The following is a 22,908-nucleotide window of genomic DNA, read 5'->3' as shown; positions in this document are numbered from 1 at the left end:
GCATAAATGAATTTTTTTTTTTAAAATCTAACTTCGTAGTACTTTAGATTACATCATAGGCAATGTGTGTGCCAATTTTCGTCGCGATCGCACGATCGACGGCCGAGATCTGGAGGGGGGGGGGGGCCTGGGAGGCCCCCCCCCCCCCCGACTCTATGGTCTACCTAAATAGCCCGGCCTAGTAAGGGTTAATAGACCAAAACAAAAAAGAATTTCGACAGACGAAGGTAATGTATTTGTCATTATGAATTCATGATCTTTTGACATGAACTTGACTGCAGCTCAAACAGCGACTGTGCGACTAGTCGGTGGGGAAAATAAACACGAAGGGCGAGTGGAGCTGTACTATGACGGCGACTGGTCGACAGTCTGTGACGACAACTGGGATATCCAAGACGCTCAAGTAGTTTGTGCTATGCTCGGCTATCTGGGAGCTGAACGTGCTACATCGGGAGCCGAGTTTGGACCAGGTACTGGGCTCATCCTACTGGACGATGTCAATTGTGTCGGAGACGAGGTTGATATATTGCAGTGCCCCCACAGCGGACTTGGTACTCATAATTGTGGACATCACGAGGACGCGGGCGTCGTCTGCCTGAACATTACTGGTATGCATGAAGTTTCTGGTTTATATATCAAGCCTATCAGCACTTTCGATCTATGGCGTTTCGTTCATTGAGAACTTATATTTGCGTATTCTTTTATTCATACTCAATTGCTTACTTTTTTTGTTCTTCCGGGATATGTATTTAAAATAGCAACAATCACACAATGGCATTTGAGGTGTTAAATTCAATTGGGGAGCATGTCCAAGAAACAATAATATGCATAATTATTCAAAAATAATCTATTTCGTTTCTGCCACTCGGTATTTAGTATATGACATGTCTTATTTACTGAAATGAAACATGTGATTTCAATTCTCGATGTCTATGTAAGACATCTGGTAACATCACGAAGAAGAAATATTTGTAAAGACAATCTTTGAAACAGAAGGTTAAAATTGTATGCAATAGCATATGTGACCCTGCATCACAAAACCAACAGAAAGTCGCCAGATATGGATTTTCAGTTAAGGGCAGATTCTTAAAGAGCAGATTCTAAGTTTTAAAATGTATAACTCAATTCAAATGGACTCCCCTAACATATCTAATTACTAGAAAGAAAGCACACACTCTGGAAAAGTGTGACCTGAGAAAAGAGGCACTGAAATACAGGGTCAAGCGTTTAATATTTATCAAGCCATGCTAGCTGTGCAATGAAAGAGACAAAACACAGGATGTAAACCACTGGAACAACAACAATGAAGGAATTATCAGATTAAGCTGAAATTGAGAATGTTGTATTATCAAAACACATTCTGTCCATGATTAATGTTAACTTTCAAAGCAGTAGAGGTGTCCTTTCAAAAGTTATTAGATTTGAAAGTGAAGAGTGTGTAAAGGATTTCAAGAAATGAATAGGGGACTCTAAGACACACCTGATCATTCTATTCTTCCCCCAAAACCGGTTGCAGAAAAACTGCTGAAAACACACTTTCACATTCATGTTATGATCCCAAACTCGAGAATAATGTAGGAGAAGGGTAGCTCTTTAAGAAAATATGGAATCGGTTGACCCATTGACCCATTTCGTCATTTTTGAGTCCTCACGTAAAATCATGTGGTGCGACTTTTTGTTGGTTTTGTGATGCACAGTCACATATAATCATATATATATATATATATATATATATAGGTATAGATATATAGCTACCAGACAGAGACGGACAGATTCTGAAACAGCAGACTGTAAGGTTTAAAAAGATGTAAAACTCAATGCAAATCACATGTAAGGCCAAAGAATATCAATGGCATCAGTGAGTGATTTCACATGGAAAGAAGCGTTTGCACTTGAAGTAAAGATTTCTCAGTGTTAAAAGCGGATGCTGCTGCTCTGTTTTCAAACTCTGTTTATATTAGACTCAATCTTACAATTCAGAAAGTGTTTACGTTAAAAAAAAAATGCTGGCCTTAAATTGAACTTAGACAAAGCTCAGATAACATTCCTTGAATGCAAATTATAATGAAATAAATTGCAAACTCTTCACTTTCAACTCTAATAACGTTTTAAAGGATAATGCTACTGCTTTGAAAGATATCATTAATCATGACCATAATGTGTTAACAGAGCACGCTGAATTTCAGATTAATCTGATAATTCCGTCATCGTTGTTACTCCCATAGTTTACATTTTTTTTTATCGTCTCATTCATTGCAAATCTAGCACTGTTTGGTAAAGATTAAGCACTTGAATAGACTCTGTACTTCAGAGCCTCTTTTCTCAGTTCACACTTTTCCAGATTGTGAGCTTTCTTTCCAATATTTCGATAGGTTAGGAGAGTTCATTTGAATTGAAGTATATATCATTTTAAAACTTAGAGTCTGCTCTTTTTGTCGCTTTTGTGATGCAGGGTCACATAATTATATGTGTGAAGATGGTAGAATAGAAACGTTATTGTTTCAAATTTGTTTTTCTCAGCCCACGGTTCTCTGGCCCCTGTTCCATCGATAGAAAAAGTTTGTCCAGAGTCATGCCAACAAAACGCACATACATTCTGCTACTGTGACTCGATCTGCCCGTTCCTTGGGGATTGTTGCGAAGACTTCATCAGCAATTCCTCAAACTTGTCTTCAGGAAGGTCCAATACGATCCCGCCCTTGGAGTATTGGTCTTGCCTTACACTACCCGTAGGACTTCACCTTAAAAACTGGTTACTTGTGAACAGATGCCCACCTGCCTACGAAAATACATCAATTATTGAACAGTGTGAATTTGTCGGACACGACAGCATCTTGACCGACGGTCAGGGTATTTTCTATGTAAATGGGTACTGCGCGGATTGCCACGGCATCAGAAACACGCCGTTACTTCAGGAGTATGCTGTCTTTGACAACTTCTCTACAAACGCGTCTTTAAGCCCATTGTTTTTTCGTAGTTACCGCGTACTTTCAAAGAGCAATTCACTCACTCCTCCAAGGGAATGCTCTCTTTCATTCAATTTAATGGTCAAAACATGCCCCGGCAGTGATGATAGTATGCCATTGGCGATCGAAGCTTGTGATCGCTTTTCAGCTGTAGTGCATGTGGATGGTACGCCATATAAAAACGAGCACTGTGCAGTGTGCAACCATGTTCTTGATAATGAAAAGTTAATTGCTTCGCCCTTACTTTGCCCTTGGTTTGCCACATTCTCATACTCTGAACCGCTCATTCCGTCTTATGTTACAAGTGAACTCGTAGATGTTGTTAATGATGCTCCACAACCAATAACTATTGTAAGACCACGGTGCCCTAACGGATTATTTCTTGAAAACTATCGGTGCATACCCGAAGACGCAGAGTGGCCATCCTGTCAGTCTCTCCTCTTATCTTACGCTGTCCTACAGAACAGTGACGCAGTGGGATGCCTTACAGGTCTCGGAATTCAGTCAGTATTGACAGAAAGGATTGAGAACACAACGTCTGAAGCCGATACATTATATATCTACGATATCGTTGGGCTAGATTTGCCTCCTCGTAGTGAAATCACGATTATGATAGGTAACGACATTGCCACATTTAACAGCACATGTCCCGAGATAGCGATAGAGCTTCAGGAAACTTGTCTCATTTCAGACGTTAGTGACGGTGCTGATTGCCCCGAGAAGTGGTATACCGGCCCCCCGAGATTTTTCCAGCCAGTGCAGGTCAACGGATCAAACTATGTTTTGTTTAACGAGACTTACATCAATCCGGTGAAATGGAAAAACGCCACAACCTACACCCGAATATCTCAAGCTGCTATATTTGAGGCAACAGCACATTTTCATCTGTGCGGAAAACGCGAAGACATTCTGGACTGCCCGTTTGTTTTGATTGACGCATTCAAAATCATCACTCTGGAAAATAAATCTGGTTTGAAGGTGACTGGTCATGATGTGCCAATACCACCGGGGGAATTCGCCCTACTGCCGAACGGAAGTGCCCTAGTATGCTGGTCTTCTGATTTAGCTGACAGCGGACTGTGGTACTTTTCACCACTCACGAAAACACAAACTATTGTTGGTCATGTTGTGATTGGTGTATCATCACTATGTCTCTTAGCAACAATGGTAACGTATTCCGTTCACGAGCAACTACGCAACATTCAAGGCATATCTGTTCTCAACATGATCATTGCTTTACTGATTGGACAATTGCTGATAGAGTATCCAACCACTTATCTTCATCCATGGCCAGCACTTTGTCAGACAGTCGGTGTTCTTGCACACTTCTTTCTCCTCGCTGCGTTCAGCTGGATGAATGTTCTGGCCGGGAACCTTTGGCGTAGTTTTTCTCTGACCGAATTCAAATCGAAGCTAAGTCGTGAGAAAGTACGAGATGTCGTATTGCGCTTTTGCGTGATAGGTTGGGGTGTACCGGCTCTCTTTGTTTCTCTCTGTCTTATTGTGCATTTTGAGGGGCGTGACGTTTTCTCGTTGAGGTACGGTGGTAGAGGCTGTTGGATATATCCTTTCAGAGATAACGTCATTGTTTTCCTCATACCGGTTGCCTTGAGTCTCACGCTGAATGTCGTATTCTTCATTCTTACTGTTCGTGAAATCAAAGCGCTGAAGAGCAACTCTGAAATTCTGACTTCAAACCATGATAAGAAGGAGCGAAGACACGAATTGATTACTTACACAAAGGTAGGTGATGACTAAAACAAAATTCACTTTTATCAATTAAGGGTTAAATATGTCTTACACGATAGAGTAAAACCTGCAATAGCTGCACAAGAAGAACATCTCTCTTTAACATTTTTTTTTTTTTACTTTCTAAGACTATATTCAAAGCAGTCGACCAAATGGCTAGACAGGAATATCATTTAAATAAGCTTTGTTTCGAACCCAAAAATTTGATATGAAAAAACGAAATAGAGGATTTTAGCGAGCCTTTAAGCACTGTTGAAATTCGGCATTCATTGTCCCATCATAATTATGAATAACATTTGAATATAACTACATTTCTTTTAAATGTAATTTTATACAAAATAGATCATATAATACTGTTGTACAATTCTTTCTTCAACGATTTAAATTACAACGTGGATTACATAGAAAGAGGTATTCATATGTACAGTATTTAAAAAAAAAGACTGCACAATACAATAAAGTACGGAAATACTTCTTGTCTTGTTTTTCGCTCTGATTTTCTCCATGCGTTGCAATTAGATCTCAAGCTTGATGGGATTCGGATGGATAACAAGTTTCATTGCGGCTGCGGTCCAGCTTTCTTTCGCCTTTTACGTCTTCACTCTGGCCGTGGCTGTCCAAGGAATTCTGGTCTTCTGGTCATTCGGTCTCAACAGAAGAGTCAGAAAAATGTGGCAAGACTTGGCTAGGAATAAATTCGGTCAGACAGAAGGAAATAGGAACAAAAACGAGCAGGTGGTCGCTACTAGTTCTAACCAATTGGGCACACATTCAACCTCATTGTAATGAAAAGAAGCAACCATTATTAGTAATGGTGGAGAATAAAGGAACTCTCATTTTCAAACTCAGATTTTTTTTTTTTCGTAGTTGTTCTGCATTTCATAACATTGGATGATGTTTGCCAGATAGATGAATAGATAAATAAATATACTCGTAGATAAATCCGCGTAACTAGAAAAAAGTAAATAGCATTTTTAGCAATGGATGATCTTCATTCTTCGGTGTGATTTGTTTGATGGGATTATCGTAATTCTTTGTCACTTAACTAATCATTTGATAGAAGAGAAGTATTATTCCAGCTATTTTACCAAACCATGTATTTATTAAACCATATTTCGTATTTTGTAAATTATAATTATATACAGTTGTATGGGACCCTGAGTCATCAAACCTCCAAAAAGTCGTCAACATGGATTTTCACAAATTCTGAAAGAGTAGAAAGATTTACAAAAAGAAAAAAAAATGAAATAAAGTTTGTTACGGCACGAATTGTCGCCCCGGCACAAATTGTCGCCCTTCCATAATTTGTCGCCTGTGTGCTGCTTGTGCAGTTCCCAATTTCTGAACTCGATGGCGACAATTCGTGCAGGCAAAATGAAACGTAGCTGCACAAATTGTCGTCGGCCATGCACTATGAATTGTGTGGTTGGGGTACCCTCCCTAAATGTTATGTGTCTTTGTTCATTTTTTTTTTCACTGCATTCATTTTCTTCCATCAGTCTTAACTTTAACTTCCATAATCACTATTTTTTATCCCAGAATACATGAGCAAATGATTTCGACACGCCGTAAATAATTTCTCAATCGTTAGTTGATTTTAGCACAAACGAACTGCCGTATGCACACCCCGAATACATATGTATTTATAAACAAGCACCAACAAACATTCGAACAAATCCTCATAATGCATATAAACTACCTCAACACACATTCTTCCATAATATGCAATAACTTTTTTTTAATAATATTCTTTATTTGAGTTTCATTCAATATCAAATCCATATTAACAATAAAATTAATGTCCACCAACAAAATGATTTTTACCAAATCATACCCTGTTTTTATAAGAGAAATAACATGAAATTCTGCATAATTCTCAGTAATAACACACACACACACACACACACACACACACAGAGGAACGGACACTCAATTATCATGTGCGCGCGCACATACATACTTCCTTGAAACCTCACCGTGACTTTTTACATGACTTGTTTGCATGGATGTAGCCATGTAGGTTATGTGTATTTCAATGATTATGTCAAGAATGATATTACCCCCTGAAATGTGCTTCGAGGGCGAGCGACAATTTCCATGCGCAATTTGTTGCCTGTTTCAGGGGGCGACAATTTGTGTGTTTGTGTGTCGAGGTGTACATATAGCACTGCAGCTTGTGTTTGTGTGTTCATACACTTCAATTATTAATTAACTTTGATCAATCTAAATGCTTGCCTAAGAAAACAATGAGATAAACTACAATTATATGATTTATGTGTAGAATGGTGTCGAAATCAGGCTCGGAGCACGTGCAAAGCGAAAGAAACAGAAAAACAAAAATCATGTAATTACCTTTGTACAGCCCACTGTATGTTAATTATTTTTTTTTCCAGAGGATTACTATTCTTACCGTTTTTTCATTAACTATTCGTCAGTTTTGCGAAAAACAAATTTAAGACATGTTTCATTAGCATATGATTAGTAGGTGTTGAATTGAGTTTTTTCCTCTCACAATGTATATTTTGTACGCTATAGTTTGTTTTACATTTTCGACATATGCTTTTCACAAAACATTTTTGCGTGTGTGTGTGTGAAATGTATACTTCCCATCATGTATTACCATTTGTTGGATGAAAATAAAGTATGAATTGACATTTAATTGAAAGAAGAACAAACAATGACAATGGGCTCCTATTCACCCAGGGTAGCCACATTAGTGTTAGCACTGTTCTTTCATTGGGTCCTGTCGTTTTCATCGCCCCAGCCTTGTCAGGTTCACATAACAACTGCATCGAGAGGGAGACCGTTGGGGTGTGTGCATGTGCAGGTGTGTGCGTGTGTGTGTGTGTGTGTGTGTGTTAATTCGTGATGACATAATAAATGTACACTCTTATGTTAAACTAGCAAAATGTAAGATGAAGAGCAATTTTACATCAGAAAATACATCATCATTGAATGATAATTAAATCACAGAAACGTGAGATGATGTATCACCTTGTGCAGACACAAAATATTGCCTATGTCACATTCTGGAAGATATTACTGTCTTATTTTGATAAACCCAAATATTGAAAAGAGAAATAGAAAAGAAAAAAAATCATGCATAAAAAAGGGAATTTTCTTTCAGTTAAAAAAAGAAACACGTTAAAAATATCCTTTGCTACACCCTTATATTGAAAATGTTGCAAGGTAAAGATTTCATAGAAATAAACTGACTAGTACTATTATTATGGGGCTCTCTCGGAGAATGTACTGAAGCCTTTAAAATAATCCACTGGAAATATGTCACCTATACATAATTATGAATAATTTATGTAACTTGGAAAGTTATCGTTGAGGTCATGGATATGTAGCAAAAGGAAGTGTCAACATTTCAAATAACATGTGCATGAAGGACAAATGCTTTTATAATCTTAAAAGATGTAGCACATTGTTGTAATGATATCATTTTGTTATTAATGCATGTCCTACCATGCCTACGCAAGCTCCAAGAAATGGATTCGACACAAACATGTTTCACAATATTTAGTCATACCACATGATAATTCCTCAGTGTTTTTCAACACACCATGGGATAGTGAAATCCATGATATTGTTAAGTCTTTGAAAGCTACTCAGATATCCATGGTGAAAAAGTAGCACGCTTCTCTCAAAACAAATTGTTGACAGTATAAGGACACCTCTATACATATTGTAACCTTTTACTCTCAACTGGCACAGCATGCAAAATCGTAAGAGTCATTCAAATTATATAAAAAGAATAACTCCTCTCGCATTGTTTATAACTATCTCTAACTTTCCTAGTCCTAAATTAATAGGATTTGCCTATATTAAACAGACTTAAGGACATAACAAACCACCATCATTATGGTATCAGGAACTCGAGTCCATACCACGGATATTACATTAACCTGATTACACGATAAAGTGTCGAATGCTTCAGCTGAGCAAACACGTGTCATCAGTGTGTTCATGGACCTAAGCAAGGCATTCGATACTCTCGACCACAATATCTTCATGCACAAATTACAGTTCTATGAAGTTTGTGCATTCAATTCAAAAGGCGGTTGAAGATTATTTGTCAAATAGAAAGCAATAAGTTTATGTCTACTATGAACAAATCAGCTCTGGATTATTGCCTCTAAAATGCAGTGTCCCACAAGACTCTATTTCAGGCCTCTTATTATATTCTTGGTGTACAACACTGACATTTTAAACTCAACTTTGTTACTTAAGATACACTCTATTAGATAGAAAAAAGTTTCTGTTCTAATTCAAACTTTCAGTTACTCCTTCGAACTCTTAATGCTGAATAACCGAGATTGTCTACATGGTTTAAGAGCAATAGATTATCACTCAATTTACAAAAAAAAAAAGGGAACTAATTTCATTCATTTTCATTATAGAAAGAATAATGGAGATACGCAACACCCCAATATAATGGTGCAGTTGAGAAGAACAGGGGAACATTAGGTTTTTTGGTATTTGAATGAATGAAAATTTGGAATGGAACATTCATGTGCAACATATCTTTGGTGAAATTAATTTCACGCAATGTAGGTATGTTTTATAAGTCATCAGAGTATATTGTATTATGTTCCAATAAACGTTGTATGCATGCTTTATAACTCCCTGATACTATCGTACATCTCATATTGCAACATTGTCTTGGCAACCTCATAAATTACAATTACATCATATCAACATACAAAAGAAAGTGATACGTACATGCACTTTCTCATGTTCCAAAATTCATTCAGATCCCTCATTTGCAGAGTTACAAACACTCAACAGAAGGTAAATGACGTTAATATTTTCCTTACCCGCCATTACTCGGCTGAACGCGAATAGTTGACAACAGAAAAAAAAAAATCGATGAAGAGTCCAGAATCAGACTAGAGAGGACTCAAACGCGGGACCTCCCTTTCAAAGGCAAGAGTCTCACCACTATTTCACAGTGATTACAATGCAACAAACGTGACAAGACACATTTTGACAGGCAGCAATATCATGAATATTGCGTGACAGGAAATAAAAACTGTAAAACCAATATGACCAACATCAGACCTGAAGAATACACTAAACTCCGATAGAGCACAATATACATAAACTTGTTTCGATCAGCCCTAAAGAGACGATTGGAACAGGGTCAAAGGAATTTCCCGACCACCAGTGGTCTCTCTGAAAAGAAAGAGATGGGAATGTAATGGTTGATGGGTTAATCAATCTATTCTAAGTCTTAAATGTACTACATTAACTTCCTTGTTTGGTACAAACGCATTCTTAGCATGAATCACTGTAGATTCAAAACCATAGTTATTATCGGTGTCTATTGGCAGATTGGTTTATTGATGGGTATTGACTTTAGTCTCGAAGAATTAAAGGACAAGAACATCTTCATGGACATAATTGAGAGAATGCAGCAATGTTAACAGAATACATCACTGAAAGTTTGAGGAAAATCTGACAACCTGTTCAAGAGTTTGAAAGGCAACACATAAGGCGCTTTTTGTTACAATATAAAGAAATATGTGGGGACTGTGATGTCTTGTTTTAGATAGGTGCATTTAGGTATCACGTCAAATTTCCTTAATATTGGAATTTTACGTTTGCAGATTGATAACAATGTGATAAACAAATACTGAGTAATACTTAAACAATAAAGCATGTGTGAAAGATTCAAAATAAGAAAAAAAATGGAGTCCTTGGAAAACACTGCATTTTTCAATTATCTCTATTACAGGCGGTACAATACTTGTTGCAACTGATTGACAAATTGCCATACATCGACGTAATAAGCACTGAATTGATCAGTGTCTTAGTAGTAGCCATGATAACAATCATGGGCGTACATACTCGAGCAGGATTCAATTGCAATGAAAACATCTCGGCGGAAGAATTTCATGAATTTGAATACTATTGTTATAACGAATATCGAACAGCACCCTTGTTATTGCTTATGGCACATGGCCATGGCGACTAGCGCTATCGGACATGACATTGTGTATCACGGTATATGTGAAAATGTTATATGTATATATATAATATTGTAACGAAATTTGGTGGAACCGATTCGGTTTTACGCCATCATTGTAAATTATTTGAGCGACTTCTGCCACGGTCTGCCGGAAATTTCCGCAAATCGTTGGATTCGGGAGAAGTTGATAATATGACTTGTCACATATGCCGCCTGCCCAATCCAAGTTCCAGTCATCACCGAAGAATAGCTGGCAATGCGACTTGTCTCATATACCCCGTGTTCATGATCCTAGTTCCAGTCGTCGCCAGAGGCGATTTAGCATTTTACCCCGTGCCCACCAACGACATTATTTTGTGCCACCACATGGTTGAGAAAGGTGTACAACATTAGCGTGACTGAGTTGGTAGCAAAAGTTGGTAACAAAAGTTGGTAACAAAGTTTGGTGTACCGATTTAACACCACATGCAAGTGAAGCTTGGGAGTGACGTAATCTAAGTGTTGGTGAACTTTTTATGTGTGCCGCTTGTGTTGGTGAGCTGTTTCTGATACAGCATATTACATGGCAGTTCGCAGACACAGACTGGTAGTTTTGATAATTTAAAGGGATCGTTGTAATCTGCAATAAAACGAGCCCCGCCTACCAATGCCTACTCGACTATCCTGACACGGCTCGCGGAGGTATTTGTACAGGCAGTCAAATACTCTCACAATGACGACACGGCGAGCTCGTCACAATATATCCTATATCTTATATATATATATATATATATATATATATATAGTGTGATGATGCTGATATTCCTACCGTACGCCTCTGTCATCTTAAATGAAATTATAGTTGAGACAATGTAGATAACAGAAGACATGCGACATCTTCTGTTATCTACATTGTCTCAAATATATATATATATATATATATATATATTTGTATATATAAATATATATATATATATATATATATATATATATATATATATATATATATATATATATAGAATATATATACGTCCCCAAGAAAAACTTGGGGACGTGTGCAACATATTATATTGGACACGTCCCCAAGTGTTTCTTGAAACTGAGTTAAAGGCTTTAGGACTTTCCGGGATTCCACCCCCTTTTTCTTTGAGAGCTAAATAGAGCTGAGCTGCGAGTATTCTGCCTTTAAAAATTTGTATAGACCCTACATAATTTTCTCAAGCGTTTGTTTGGCAAATATAAGGACTTTAATATGGTTTAGATGTTGAGAACGCATAATACCATACCAGTATACCTGCTATGACGCACGTCACTCGGGACCATCTTCAAATTTACGTGTGAAAAACAAACAAAACAACATAAAACAAAACAAAACAAAACAAAACCAGAATTTATACCTCCCCCCCCCCCATTTCCCGAATAATTATGAGCAAAAGATGATGACTGAGTTAGGATACACCTATGTCCAGATATTCCACTAAAAGTAAGCAACACTGCAATCTTAAAAACGCATCCCTCGTGTGGGAGGGAGGGTGGTATCACCCATTCCACATCCTCCCCGCACATTGCTCTGAATACTTGTAGTCTTTATTTTCAACACTTTTTGACAGAAACAGCAATCAAATATCTTACCAAAGGGGTGCACTATATCTCAGAATTTCGGGTCTGATAGTACAAAATCTCCCTCTTGTAAAAAGGGGTATTCCCTCTCCAACACTCTTCCCCATCCCGCGCATTTCTCTGAATGTAATATGTGTTATTTCTTTCTTTTTCTGGGGGGGGGGTGGAAACAAAAATCAAATGTTTTACTCAAGGGGTATACGAGATCTCTGAATTTAAAGTCTGAAAATACGAAAATCTCCCTCTTGTGTCACACGATCCCCTCATTCCCTCAACATATATATATATATTTCTTACTGTTTGGATAGAGACATACGAGTAGAAGTGCAACAGAGCTATAGGGGAGAGAGCGAACTGTATAAACACAGAGAGAGAGAGAGAGTATACACACATGAATAAAATGTCTACAACAAATGGACGATCAGAACATTTCCTCGATTTACCTTCGGCAAACAATCGCAACCACTTTTACGGCAGTAAATTTGAAAATGACGGGTATACATAATGCCAAGGCTATATTGTATCAGTGAGTGATTTCCTCATGAACTTTTTTTCCAGAAAGAATAGCGCGCTGACACTTTTGAGTGAATCTGTCTAATGGAGAGTTTCTCCCCGTCAGTGGCGTATCTAGGAAAAACGGCGCCCGGGGCAAGCACGAAAATTGCGCCCCTAATTTCTGAAAAAGTGTTCAACCCCAACACCATCCCGGTAGGGACTTTAAACAAAGTCCACATGATGCTTTTTCAAGCACTTAAAAGGGATCTTTTGAGGGTGATTTCAATGTAATGAATTTTGATAGATTTTGGCGAGCGAGCGCAGCGAGCGAGCCGAAAATTTTTGTATTTCAGCTTAAAAACATGGAATTCTTGTCATTTTTTGCTTACCAAATCTTACAATTCTAATCAAGATATAGTGACGGCCTTATAGATAACGATTTATACCAAAAAAAAAAAAAAAATGAGGACTTTAAAAAATACTCTAAATTAGTGCGCGCGAGTGAGCTGAAATTTGTATATGTCCTCGTCATCATCACGTATCCTTCTTATCTTTTTTATATACATTTTGGCGAGCGAGCGCAGCGAGCGAGCCGAAAATTTTTGTATTTCAGCTTACAAAACATGGAATTCTTGTCATTTTTTGCTTATCAAATCTCACAATTATAGTGACGACCTTATAGATAACGATTTATACCAACAAACTGAGGACTTGAAAAAATACTCTAAATTAGTACGAGCGAGTGAGCCGAAATTTGTATATTTCTGCGTCATCATTACGTTTTTTTCTTATCTTTTTTGATTTTTTTTGCGCCCCCTCCCCCGTATGTTCGAAACCGTTGGCGAGTCCTCTTTTGATCCAATCGGTGATCGCTTCAAAACGAATGAAATTGCAGTCGCTGCTCCGTCTAACATTTTTCCTGCTAAATATACAATGACATGAATGAACACAATAGACATTATCATTTTGTCCGCGTCATCGTCACGTTTTGTTCTTATCTTCTTCTCTTCTTTTATACAAATTTTGGCGAGCGAGCGCAGCGAGAGAGCCGAAAATTTTTGTATATCAGCTTACAAATCATGAAACTCATTTGTCATTTTGTGCTTATTAAATCTTACAATTCTAATCAAGATATAGTGACGGCCTTATAGATAACGATTTATACCAACAAAATGAGGACTTGAAAAAATACTCTAAATTAGTACGAGCGAGTGAGCCGAAATTTGTATATTTCTGCGTCATCATTACGTTTTTTTCTTATCTTTTTTTGATTTTTTTTTTTTTTGCGCCCCCCTCCCCCGTATGTTCGAAACCGTTGGCGAGTCCTCTTTTGATCCAATCGGTGATCGCTTCAGAACGAATGAAATTGCAGTCGCTGCTCCGTGTAACATTTTTCCTGCTAAATATACAATGACATGAATGAACACAATAGACATTATCATTTTGTCCGCGTCATCGTCACGTTTTGTTCTTATCTTCTTCTCTTTTTTTATACAAATTTTGGCGAGCGAGCGCAGCGAGCGAGCCGAAAATTTTTGTATTTCAGCTTACAAATCATGAAACTCATTTGTCATTTTTTGCTTATTAAATCTTACAATTCTAATCAAGATATAGTGACGGCCTTATAGATAACGATTTATACAAACAAAATGAGGACTTGAAAAAAATACTCTAAATTAGTACGAGCGAGTGAGCCGAAATTTGTATATTTTCGCGTCATCATTACGTTTTGTTGTTATCTTGTTTAATTCGGGGTTTTTTGCGCCCCCCCCCCCCGTATATTCGAAACCGTTGGCGCCTTCTTTTGATCCAATCCTTATTGGCGATCGCTTCAGAACGAAATTTCAGCCGCTGCTCCGTGAAACATTTTGCCTGCTAAATATAAAATGACATGTGTGAACACAAGCGCGCCGGAACACTTCTGGTTTTGGGGGGGCAAAATCTCAACGGGGGCACATTGTGACGATGTGAGATCCTCGGCGCGTGAGCGAAGCGAATGAGCGGGGGGGGGGGGGGTGGAAAGGGGGATACCCCTCCCCCCCCTCCCCCCCCCCCCCCCCCACTGTAGGGAGCTTTTGTAAAACAGGGTACAAAAGTCGCGTTTATAGACCAAATTTCTAAGGAATTAAACATGGTGAAAATAATCAGTGCGAAGGACTGTGATTATCACATACGGGAGTACATAATAATGTGATGGTGTGAGATCCTCGGCGAGGGAGCGAAGTGACCGAGCAGGGGGAGGGTGTGGGAGGGGGGATACCCCCTCCCACGGTGGGGACTTTTTGTAAAAACAGAGTATAAAAGTCGCGTTTATAGAGAATTAAAGCAAATTTCTGGGGAATTAACATGTTGAAAAAATCAGTTGGAAGGACTATGATCATAACATACGGGAGTACATTAATAATGTGATGGTGCGAGATCTTCGGCGAGGGAGCGAAGCGACCGAGCGGGGAGAGGGTGTGGGAGGGGGGATACCCCCTCCCACGGTAGGGACTTTTTGTAAAAACAGAGTATAAAAGTCGCCTTTATAGAACATTTAAAAGCAAATTTCTATGGAACTAACATATTGAAAAAAATCAGTTGGAAGGACCATGATCTTAACATACGGGGGTATATTATGTGATGTTGTGAGATCCTCGTCGAGGGAGCGAAGCGACCGAGCGGGGGAGGGTGTGGGAGGGGGATACCCCCTCCCACGGCAGGGACTTTTTGTAAAAACAGAGTATAAAAGTCGCTTTTATAGAGCGAGCCACTTTCACTTTGCAATTTATCTGAAATGTACTCATTAAAAGCTTAAACGTGATCGCATCGTTCGAACAATGAAAAATATTCTTATACTACTAGAAAGCAAAGAAGAAAATGAATAACATACGGGGGTATATTATGTGATGTTGTGAGATCCTCGTCGAGGGAGCGAAGCGACCGAGCGGGGGAGGGTGTGGGAGGGGGATACCCCCTTCCACGGTAGGGACTTTTTGTAAAAACAGAGTATAAAAGTCGCTTTTATAGAGCGAGCCACTTTCACTTTGCAATTTATCTGAAATGTACTCATTAAAAGCTTAAACGTGATCGCATCGTTCGAACAATGAAAAATATTCTTATACTACTAGAAAGCAAAGAAGAAAATGAAATATGTAAGGTTTACTAAAGGTATGTTTCAGCGGGCACACTCGAGGACACGAGGCTACCATCTATGCACAAAATTTACTCATAAGTTACTATTAGTGTATAGATACAATAATGTATGTTGTTAGTGCACTTTCGCCCCGTTAGGGGCGAAAAATTTTGCAATTTCAGTTAGGAAATTACAACATTTAGACAAGAAATATGCCTTTATTGTTCATTTTGGTCTTTAAATCAGTGATTAATTATTTGTTACATGGGGCACTTTGGGGGGGGGGGGCAAAAACTCGTTTTGCCCCCCCAACATTTTGTTTGGGGGGGCAAGTGCCACCCCTGCCCCCCCCCCCCCCCCCCGCTTCCGGCGCCCTTGTGTGAACACAATAGACACTGTCATTTTGTCATCATCACGTTTTGTTCTTACCTTCTTTTTTATAAAAATTTTGGCGAGCGAGCGCAGCGAGCGAGCCGAAAATTTTTGTATTTCAGCTCACCGAACATGGAATTTTTGTGTGAACACAATAAACATTGTTATTTTGTGCGCGTCATCATCATGTTTTGTTTTTATCTTGTTTGATTTGATTTTCTGTCCCCCCCCCCCCCCTCACCAATCTCCCTCCCCCCTTCCGGGCGAGTTTTTTTTTTTTTTTTTTTTCGTCTTCTTCTCCTTTTCTTTTCTTTTTTTTTTTCTTATTCTTCTTCGTTTTTTTTTCCCCTTTTTTTTCCTTCTTCTTCTTCGTTTTTTTTTTCGATTTTTTGCGCCCCCAAGGAGTGGCGCCTGGGGCACGTGCCCCCTTGCCCCTCCCCCCCCCCCCCCCTAGATACGCCACTGCTCCCCGTTTACATCAGACAAACGTGAGGAAAAAGGCCTTCTTAAAGTCAATGTGGGGCATAATTTTTCCACCAAGGGGATGTGGTTGATGAATTCCTTACATCATAATGTCTGTGTCAATTGTCTTGTGTTTTTGTTTGATTTACTTGCTCTGGCGGTATTTTACCACCGACAGTTGTTTTTTTATCTTTTTTTTTTTTGTATTCTTAGACCGTTCTTCACAGCCAGGGGTCCTGTTTTGTGTGTTTGTCTTTGTTGTTCTACGGCTCTTGTTCTAAAAAGAAATATTGGTATTGTAAAATTCATACTTTTTCAATTGTTTAAAAATTACATTGTACGCTTGAGGCTGCTTTTGAATGTCCTTTTCTGTTAGTTGTAACGTCGTAAATTAAACAAAACAATAGTCGCGGTTCATTCATTTTATTCCCAAACAGTGCCCCTTTGTACACCGACTTCGTTGCATTTCAATTCAAACGTTGATTTCTGTATTACTAAAAACAACAGCATCCAAAATCGCTTTCGTTGACATAATAGGGGGAAACTGACGTCAAGAGTTGAAGATCCTGTTATTTTATCTCTCCAAAACTAAACTAAACCTTTGAGACCCATTGACGCACGGTCCGAAAAAAAAATGCTATTCAATGTCATATGACTGTGAGATTGTGAGGGTACAACAAAACAGCAATATGCCATTTATTGACATACTGCTGAAACAATAAGCTTTCCAGGAAAGATATAGGCGATCAGTTGTATTTTGTATATACCGGTGTATATGTCGGCTTCGTTATTCGAGGGCACAATTCTTTCAATAAGGATGTTGGGGTAATGCTGCCAGTGCATAGGGTGGTCCATGACCATTTGCGGTCAGTTAGTTGTCGCAGTATTATAAGCACTAAATGCATATACGGTCACGTATGACGCTAATAATTGTAAGCTGCATAATTTAATAGGGTGGTGTTTCGAAGGTTCGTTCATCCGAAGTGAAACAGGGTTCTTTATCCCGAAGGTTCGTTATTCCGAAAATGAAATGGCGTTCTTTAATCCGATCATTTGTGGCGTAATACCTATGGCTCGATTGTCTTAGTATAAAATGAGGTTTGTTATTTAGAAGGATAGTAAGTCCAAACATAAAAGCAGGTCGGTGAATGCAAGGTCAGATATTTCATTTCAGAAAACAGTATTTCGTCAAAATTTAAAACTAAAAAATTTAAAATTAAAGAATGTCTTTGATTAATTTTCAGAAGTACGAACCCCATTTCATTTCCGAATCAACGAACCTCATGCCATTTTTGGTCTAACGAATTTTATACGCTTCTCTGACTATGGACCATGTATTTCATTTTCGGACTTTGGAATAACGATTTTTTTTTTTTTTTGACAAACGGACTTTTGGAATAACGAACCTTCGTGATAACGAACCTTCGGGATAACAAACTGTATTTTCATATTTCAGACAGAACTTCGGAATGACAAACCGTAATGACTAACCCCCAAAGAAGTTAAAAGAAGTTTATTTGATTAATTTTCAGAATCACGAACCCCAATTCATTTCCGAATCAACGAATCTCGTGTAATTTTTGGTCTAAAGAATTTTATACGATTATCTGACTATGGACCATGTACTTCATTTTCGGACTTTGGAATAACGATTTGTTTTTTGACTAACGGACTTTTGGAATAACGAACCTTCGGGATAACCAACCTTTGAGATAACAAACTGTATTTTCATATTTCAGACAGAACTTCGGAATGACAAACCGTAATGACGAATACCTCCCAACACGAACAACATTTCAATGGTTAATTTGTCTTTATTTTCCTTTATAAGAATCACAGCAGTGAACTAATATTTTGTCCAAGCTGGTTATATTGTGCACAGTCATTTAGAATTTATCGAAATCTTTCCGACTAGAAACCACAATATGTACCCGCAAATTCACCTTTCTTTATAAAATATGTATAATACATATCATCTTGTAGTAATACTGCCATATTGTAAAGAGATATAAATCCAATGTCATTCAATAAAACTTATTTTTGCCTGGCCATTACAGGTATTGCAATTTTATCGACGCAACGAATATTGATTCCGATCTATTTCTTTTGAAACAAATTGACTGTGCGTGTGTCTATAAACAGAACGACCGCGCTTTTATTTTTCAATTAATGATTATAACAGCAATTTCGGAACACCTATCAATTCATCATACACTCACTTTGACTCGACAATGCCTGACCAAACGTCACTATTGTAGAAAATAAAAAGGCAGTGCATCGCGGCACAGTAAATGGGCACCTCTGTGGGCAACCCCCTCCCCTCAAGAAAAAAGATTAAAAAAGAGAAGATTCCATTCATCGTCCGTGATGTCAGCCATTTTCAGTCCCCTAGCTGGCTCATAATAATTTATGCATCGCTTCTCAAAAGGGCATTATGAAAGTAGCACCGGATGGGTGCATGAACAGAATCAAACGACACCACTGCGGTAGATGCACCCTCTAGGTCAAGTACTTGGAAACTGATATATCAGTAAAGTAGCGTGTGAACAATCTATCGAATGGCCTTCACCAACCAGGCATACAAGCAACAAGGCACAGTAGCTAGCAATTGGGATGTACGTGACGCTTTTTTTTTAAGCGAATAGTCATTTGACAGAGCTCCAAGTTCGTTTTCAGCCCTTGTGCATTTTTGTATTCGTATTTCCCCCATTCGCATTTTCATTCGTATTATTTTTATTTTCCATTTCGACCACAGAGAGAGAGAGAGAGTATATACACATGAATAAAATGCCTATAACAACAAATGGACGATCAGAATATTTCCTCAATTTACCTTCGGCAAACAATCGCAACCACTTTTACGGCAGTGACCCGTATTTGAAAATGACGGGTACATAATGCCAAGGCTATATTATATCAGTGAGTGATTTCCTCATGAATTTTTTTTTTTCCAGAAAGAATAGCGCGCTGACACTTTTGAGTGAATCTGTTTAATGGAGAGTTTCTCCCCGTTTACAGCAGACAAACGCGAAGGAAAAAATGCCTTGTGAAAGTCAATTAATGTGGGGCATAATTTTTCCACCAAGGGGATGTGGTTGATGAATTCCTTATTATCATAATGTTTGTGTCAATTGTCTTGTGTTTTTGTTTGATTTGCTTGCTCTGGCGGTATTTTTTTTTTAGGCCGTTCTTCACAGCCTGGGGTCCTGTTTTGTGTGTTTTTCTTTGTTGTTCTACGGCTCTTGTTCTGAAAAGAAATATTGGTATTGTAAACATTCATACTTTTTCAACTGTATTCATTGCTTAAGATTTCGTTGATCATGCTTGTGACAAATGTTTTCATGACAGATATCAACTCACGATCTGTTGATGAACGTACAGTATGCTGCCCAGTATTCACTTATATCTTGTTCTCCTTGAACCGAATGGACGCATAATATCATGGGTTGCCTGGTCCTAAATTTAAATATAGGCAGTTTCTCTAATCTCTTAAGCAAAACTTATTCTTCACAAATATTCTTTACAACCATACTCTCCAGTGCGTAATTTGATATTGGAATATACATTTTATAGTACATTCGTATGTGTATATATATATTTTTTTTTCTTTTTTTTTGGGGGGGGGGTTGTTTGTTTGTTTGTTTGTTTATTTGTTTGTTTTTTGGTGGGGGAGCCGTCCGACCTGCGGTAGACCGTATGAATTGATAAGTGGGTTAACAGAAATTGTTTTCTCTTTGATAGCTCTGCGGAAAAAAGATCATCAGACTCGATCTTTTTTCACATGTTACATTTCAGGAGGGTAGAGTGTCTGATACATTATTCGTTTTCAGTGGGAAGAGCTTGCCTAAAGTTGCTATGTTAGCAATAGGCGAATCTTAAGCTATATTAAAAATATAACACTAAATTGTTTAAATATTACATTGTACGCTTGAGGCTGCTTTTGAATGTCCTTTTCTGTTAGTTGTAACGTCGTAAATTAAACAAAACTATACTCGCGGTTCATTTATTTTATTCCCAAACGGTGCCCCTTTGTACACCGACTTCGTTGCATTTCAATTCAAACGTTGATTTCTGTATTACTAAAAACAACAGCATCCAAAATCGCTTTCGTTGACATAATAGGGGGAAACTGACGTCAAGAGTTGAAGATCCTGCTATTTTATCTCTCCAAAACTAAACTAAACCTTTGAGACCCATTGACGCACGGTCCGAAAAAAAAATGCTATTCAATGTCATATGACTGTGAGATTGTGAGGGTACAACAAAACAGCAATATTATTGACATACTGCTGAAACAATAAGCTTTCTAGGAGAGATATAGACGATCAGTTGTATTTTGTAGCTCTTGGCCATATACCGGTGTATATGTCGGCTTCGTTATTCGAGGGCACAATTCTTTCAATAAGGATGTTGGGGTAATGCTGCCAGTAGGGTGGTCCATGACCATTTGCGGTCAGTTAGTTGTCGCAGTATTATAAGCACTAAATGCATATACGGTCACGTATGGCGCTAATAATTTTAAGCTGCATAATTTAATAGGGTGGTGTTTCGAAGGTTCGTTCATCCGAAGTGAAACAGGGTTCTTTATCCCCAAGGTTCGTTATTCCGAAAATGAAAGGGCGTTCTTTAATCCGAGCATTTGTGGCGTAATACCTATGGCTCGATTGTCTTAGTATAAAATGAGGTTTGTTATTTAGAAGGATAGTAAGTCCAAACATAAAAGCAGGTCGGTGAATGCAAAGTCAGATATTTCATTTCACAAAACAGTATTTCGTCAAAATTTAGAACCCCAAAAGAATGTATTTGATTAATTTTCAGAATTACGAACCCCATTTCATTTCCGAATCAACGAACCTCATGTCATTTTTGGTCTAACGAATTTTATACGATTCTCTGACTATGGACCATGTATTTCATTTTCGGACTTTGGAATAACGATTTTTTTTTTTTTTTTTGACAAACGGACTTTTGGAATAACGAACCTTCGGGATAACAAACTGTATTTTCATATTTCAGACAGAACTTCGGAATGACAAACCGTAATGACTAACCCCCAAAGAAGTTAAAAGAAGTTTATTTGATTAATTTTCAGCATTACGAACCCCAATTCATTTCCGAATCAACGAACCTCGTGTAATTTTTGGTCTAAAGAATTTTATACGATTATCTGACTATGGACCATGTATTTCATTTTCGGACTTTGGAATAACGATTTGTTTTTTGACTAACGGACTTTTGGAATAACGAGCCTTCGGGATAACAAACTGTATTTTCATATTTCAGACAGAACTTTGGAATGACAAACCGTAATGATGAATACCTGACCAATGTGAAGACACACCAATTAGTTCCCAACACGAACAACATTTCAATGGTTAATTTGTCTTTATTTTCCTTTATAAGAATCACAGCAATGAACTAATATTTAGTCCAAGCTGGTTATATTGTGCACAGTCATTTAGAATTTCTCGAAACCTTTCCGACTAGAAACCACAATATGTACCCGCAAATTCACCTTTCTTTATAAAAGATGTATAATACATATCATCTTGTAGTAATACTGCCATATTGTAAAGAGATATAAATCCAATGTCATTCAATAAAACTTATTTTTGCCTGGCCATTACAGGTATTGCAATTTTATCGACGCAACGAATATTGATTCCGATCTATTTCTTTTGAAACAAATTGACTGTGCGTGTGTCTATAAACAGAACGACGGCGCTTTTATTTTTCAATTAATGATTATAACAGCAATTTCGGAACACCTATCAATTCATCATACACTCACTTTGACTCGACAATACCTGACCAAACGTCACTACTGTAGGAAATAAAAAAAGGCAGTGCATCGCGGCACAGTAAATGGGCACCTCTGAGGGCAACCCCCCAAGAAAAAAAAAAAAGAGAGAAGATTCCATTTATTGTCTGTGATGTCAGCAATTTTCAGTCCCCTGGCTGGCTCTTAATAATTTATGCATCGCTTCTTAAAAGGGCATTATGAAAGTAGCACTGGATGGGTGCAAGCACAGAATCAAACGTCAACACTGCGATAGATGCACCCTCTAGGTCAAGTGCTTGGAAACTGATATATCAGTAAAGTAGCGTCTGAACAATCTAATTGCCTTCACCAACCAGGCATACAAGCAACAAGGCACAGTAGCTAGCAATTA

The 22,908-nt window shown here is 38.0% G+C and overlaps 1 protein-coding gene across 1 annotated transcript in view; it reads left to right on the top strand.

The window, feature by feature from the left end:
- LOC140233319 (scavenger receptor cysteine-rich domain-containing protein DMBT1-like) overlaps nt 1-22,908 on the top strand; it is a 38,968-nt gene that overhangs the window by 3,574 nt on the left and 12,486 nt on the right. The window contains exon 6 of the mRNA XM_072313429.1: nt 282-589. Within this exon, the coding sequence (XP_072169530.1) occupies nt 282-589 (308 nt within the window). The remainder of the gene's footprint in view (nt 1-281; nt 590-22,908) is intronic.

Source organism: Diadema setosum, chromosome 9 (genome assembly GCF_964275005.1).
Source record: "Diadema setosum chromosome 9, eeDiaSeto1, whole genome shotgun sequence".
Taxonomy (NCBI): Eukaryota; Metazoa; Echinodermata; class Echinoidea; order Diadematoida; family Diadematidae; genus Diadema; species Diadema setosum.
This window is presented reverse-complemented; position numbering and strand designations above follow the sequence as displayed.